The sequence below is a fragment of the Condylura cristata genome, unplaced genomic scaffold (genome assembly GCF_000260355.1).
Source record: "Condylura cristata isolate star-nosed mole 26May11 unplaced genomic scaffold, ConCri1.0 scaffold00042, whole genome shotgun sequence".
Taxonomy (NCBI): domain Eukaryota; kingdom Metazoa; phylum Chordata; class Mammalia; order Eulipotyphla; family Talpidae; genus Condylura; species Condylura cristata.
In genome coordinates this window covers 5930287-5931932 of record NW_004567143.1, presented here as the reverse complement: position 1 = coordinate 5931932, position 1646 = coordinate 5930287, and the positions used below count along the sequence as shown (strand labels likewise).

The 1646-nt window shown below is 71.1% G+C and overlaps 1 protein-coding gene across 1 annotated transcript in view; it reads right to left on the bottom strand.

Moving 5' to 3' along the window:
• Positions 1 to 307: 307 nt before the first annotated feature.
• The window catches only part of NOM1 (nucleolar protein with MIF4G domain 1), a 16394-nt gene continuing 15055 nt past the window's right edge, over positions 308 to 1646 (bottom strand). Inside the window, exon 8 of the mRNA XM_004694395.2 lies at positions 308 to 319. Coding sequence (XP_004694452.2) covers positions 308 to 319 — 12 coding nt within the window. The remainder of the gene's footprint in view (positions 320 to 1646) is intronic.

Below are 1646 nucleotides of genomic sequence, written 5' to 3'. Positions count from 1 at the left end.
CCCGAGGGGGGCCCAGCCCTGCGCCGGCCACTGCGCCCCGGCTGCCTCCCGCCAGGCGCCCGCAGCCCCAGCTCTCCGCCAGGGAGGAGTCACCGCTCTGTCTTGGCTGGAACCGCCGGGGCCTCATCCGGCGTCCGCTTACCGGGAGCACTCGGCTGTTTCCATGCTGGACGGAGCCGCGGCCCTGCCGGGTGCACACAAGCGGGCTCGGGAAGTCTCGCGCCAGGGGCCAGCCGCTGACTGCTGGCCGGTGGTGCGCCTGGCCTGTCTCCCACCCAGCTTGGGCCCCGACCCTGCGTGAGGCCGGTCACTCCCCGTCCTGCAAAGCCGGATGGTGAGGCCAGAGAGGGGACCCCCTGTCTATGCATGGGACACTTGCTCTGCGGACGCTCAGCGGCCCTGGCCACCCGGCCCAGTGGCCTGTAGCGAAGGGGCCTGGCCGCACCAGAAGACGGCTGTGCCCAGGGGCGGCGCTCAGAGCCCCCACGGCCTCCTCCCCTCAGCAAAGGGGCCTCCCAGCCGGACGCTGTCAGCTCCCTGGTCCTCACCGGGCTCCAGGACCCCCAGACACAGGCTCGGGGCCGGGGTCCACTGCAGGTTTGTCTTCTCTCCTGGACCCGGCTGCCTGTGCGCCCTCCCAGCCCGGGCCATGTCTCCCCACAAGCCCCACCCCTCACTGGCCGGCCCACATCCGGGGGGTGCGTCCGCTGCCCGGCCCACAGAGCGCCCACAGAGCGGCCCACGGGCCGCCACGGCGCAGCGAGCCCTGCAGGTGGGGCAGCTCAGCTGCAGGCCACCCGCGTCCGGGAGCCCCAGGCCACCGGCAGGCCGCTGCTGGCCGAGCAGGAGGGCCGGGTGCGGGCTCCGCTGAGCTCCGGTGCTGAGTGCTGGAGCGGGCGCTCACTCCCCCAGGGCGGGGGGCGGCACCAGGCCTCGGCCCGCCCACAGGGCTGGAGGGTCCCCACGCCTGACCCCAGGCCAGGAGTCGCTATCTTCGAGAAACAAAGTAATTTGCTTTTAATGACACCGGTGTTTTCTTTCCCAGCTCTATTTGGGCAGATAACGCGTCAGAGGCCCCCTGGCGGGTTAAACCACCGTGACCTTCATAATCAGGGCGCAGAAGTAAATGATATTTACTCGTAAATGTTACCAGGTCCCAGTGCCCAGCTGCCTGCTAATCGCAGATGAGGCGATAATATTCCGCTTTATCGGCTTCTCACTCACAGCTAACAAAGCGCTTTTTATTCCTCAGGGTGGGAGCCCGGGGAGCCGGGCAGTTCCCACCGAGTGGCCCCGGCGGCCGGCGGGCAGGGCTGCCCGAGTCCACCCGCACGACGTCCCGCACCTGCTCTGTGTGCGCCGCCCCGCCCAGCTGTCTGGGTCGGTGCCCACCCCTCCCCCGCCCCTCCAGGCCTCCCACGCGGCTGTCCAGGAGCCGTGTCCGGCAGTGCCCACAAGGGGCCACTTCCCGCCCTCTCCGGCCTGCGGGGCGCAGGGCAGCCCGGCCGGGCTGTCTGGGGGTCAGTGCCCACCCCTCCCCCGCCCCTCCAGGCCTCCCACGCGGCTGTCCGGGAGCCGTGTCCGGCAGTGCCCACACGGGGCCACTTCCCGCCCTCTCCGGCCTGCGGGGCGCAGGGCAGCCCGGC